This window comes from Cucurbita maxima, unplaced genomic scaffold, assembly GCF_002738345.1.
Source record: "Cucurbita maxima cultivar Rimu unplaced genomic scaffold, Cmax_1.0 Cma_Scf00727, whole genome shotgun sequence".
Lineage (NCBI taxonomy): Eukaryota > Viridiplantae > Streptophyta > Magnoliopsida > Cucurbitales > Cucurbitaceae > Cucurbita > Cucurbita maxima.
The window spans coordinates 1-1,719 of record NW_019272743.1 but is presented as its reverse complement, the minus strand read 5'-3'; the positions used below and the strand labels follow the sequence as shown (position 1 = coordinate 1,719).

General features: G+C 35.9%; 1 protein-coding gene across 1 annotated transcript; it reads left to right on the top strand.

The window, feature by feature from the left end:
* Positions 1-380: 380 nt before the first annotated feature.
* LOC111474863 (auxin-induced protein 22B-like) lies at positions 381-1,405 on the top strand. Its single transcript, XM_023119718.1, has 3 exons — positions 381-662; positions 741-1,055; positions 1,150-1,405. The coding sequence occupies exons 1-3, from the start codon at positions 511-513 to the stop codon at positions 1,223-1,225; spliced, it is 543 nt and encodes a 180-aa protein (XP_022975486.1). The 5' UTR covers positions 381-510; the 3' UTR covers positions 1,226-1,405.
* Positions 1,406-1,719: the final 314 nt, after the last annotated feature.

Genomic DNA, 1,719 nt, shown 5'->3' with positions numbered 1-1,719 from the left:
GTTTTGGTACACTCTATTCATTTTGATTTACTAGCCAACCAATTGACACCGTGGGACTCAACCACCCCACGCCCACACCAACAACCAAATAAGAAACAAGAAATTAAAATATTATTCAAAATTTAACTTTTTATTTATTTATTTATTTTAATATCTTGGCTAATTTTTGAAGCATAACTCAACTTTGACTTAGTCAACTAATCTTTCCCATGTAATTACAAATTAACTCCTTCTAGAAAGAATATAAATGTTTAAAATTAAATTATTAATAGGCACCCGGATTGCAAAGGGTATGGCCCCCACTTCACATGCCAATGCTTTGTCCCTTAAACGCATCTTCAGCCTTCAATTTCTGTTCCATTTGGGCGGCTCTTCCTGTCCCCTCCTCTGTCCCCTCTCCCCTTTCCCTTTGCCGCTCTCTGCCCCCATTCCCACCGACATCTCCTTCTTCATCTTATCTATAAAACCACCCTTCCATTTCCAGCCTTTTCTGCTCTCACAAACCAAAAAATGGATTCCCAGCTTTCATTTCAGAACCATCTCAATCTCGAAGCCACCCAGCTTCGCCTCGGCCTCCCAGGAATCGACGGCTCTGCAGACAACTCTTGTGGGGTTCGAACTAACAAGAGAAATTTACAGAATCACTCTGCCCCTCCACCCAAGTAAGTGCCGTGTTTCGATTTTGACTCTTGTAATGGTTTTTGGGGCTCTGTTTTGATTCTCAATTTGTGTTTTTGTAGGTCTCAGGTTGTTGGGTGGCCGCCGATTAGATCGTTTAGGAAAAACACTCTCTTACCCAAGAAAACGGAGGCAACGACGGCGGCGGAGGGCGGAGGGATTTATGTGAAAGTGAGTATGGATGGAGCTCCTTATTTGAGGAAGGTTGATTTGGGTGTGTACAAGGGGTACCCTGAACTTGTGAAGGGGTTAGAGGAGATGTTCAAGTTCAGAATGGGGACATACAGTGAAAGGGAAGGGTACCAGGGATCGGATTATGCCCCAACTTATGAAGATAAAGATGGAGATTGGATGCTGGTGGGGGATGTTCCATGGCAGTAAGTTGTTGTAATAATTACTTGAAATTGCAGATCTGTGTTTGAATTACTGAAATTGATGAGCTTATTTGATTTGGTGATGAATTAAATGCAGAATGTTTATTTCATCATGCAAGAGGATGAGAATCATGAAAGGATCAGAAGTTGGGGGACTCAGCTGCGGCGTCTGAGAAATTAATCACTTTTTTGTTTTTTTTTTTAAATTACAGAAAGATGTGATGAATTTTTCATCATTTTTCTTTTTGCTCAAGTTTTGGATTTGTGTAACAAATTTGAGATATTGTAGAAATTTTTGTAGAATAAATTTGCTGATGAAATGAAATTGTAATTAACGTATACTTTTGTTGTAATGAAATTGTTTTCTTTTATATAAATATAATTAACACACACTTTGTTTTTAATTGCAAGTTTTCTTTTGATTTATTATTTATTTCTTTTTTGTAAATTTGTTAATATTAAAGGGGTGAAAGATCAAAATATTAATTTTTAGAGTGATAATAAATATTTAATTGGATTTGCACCACTGACTTTCATTTAAAGAATAGTTAATTTTGTATTGAAAGCTATTTTATTGCCTAAATTATGAGTTTATCTATTTGGTTAGTAACTTAAAAGAAAATATTTTAGAAGTAAAAAAAGAAGAAAAAAAAAAAAAAAAAAAAAA

What these genes read in the sequence shown, in the direction of transcription:
- LOC111474863 (XM_023119718.1), top strand. Translation starts at nt 511, where the DNA reads ATGGATTCCCAGCTTTCATTTCAGAACCATCTCAATCTCGAAGCCACC. An exon ending in CACTCTGCCCCTCCACCCAA is followed by an intron (nt 663 to 740) that starts GTAAGTGCCGTG and finishes GTGTTTTTGTAG; the next exon opens with GTCTCAGGTTGTTGGGTGGC. An exon ending in GTGGGGGATGTTCCATGGCA is followed by an intron (nt 1,056 to 1,149) that starts GTAAGTTGTTGT and finishes AATTAAATGCAG; the next exon opens with AATGTTTATTTCATCATGCA.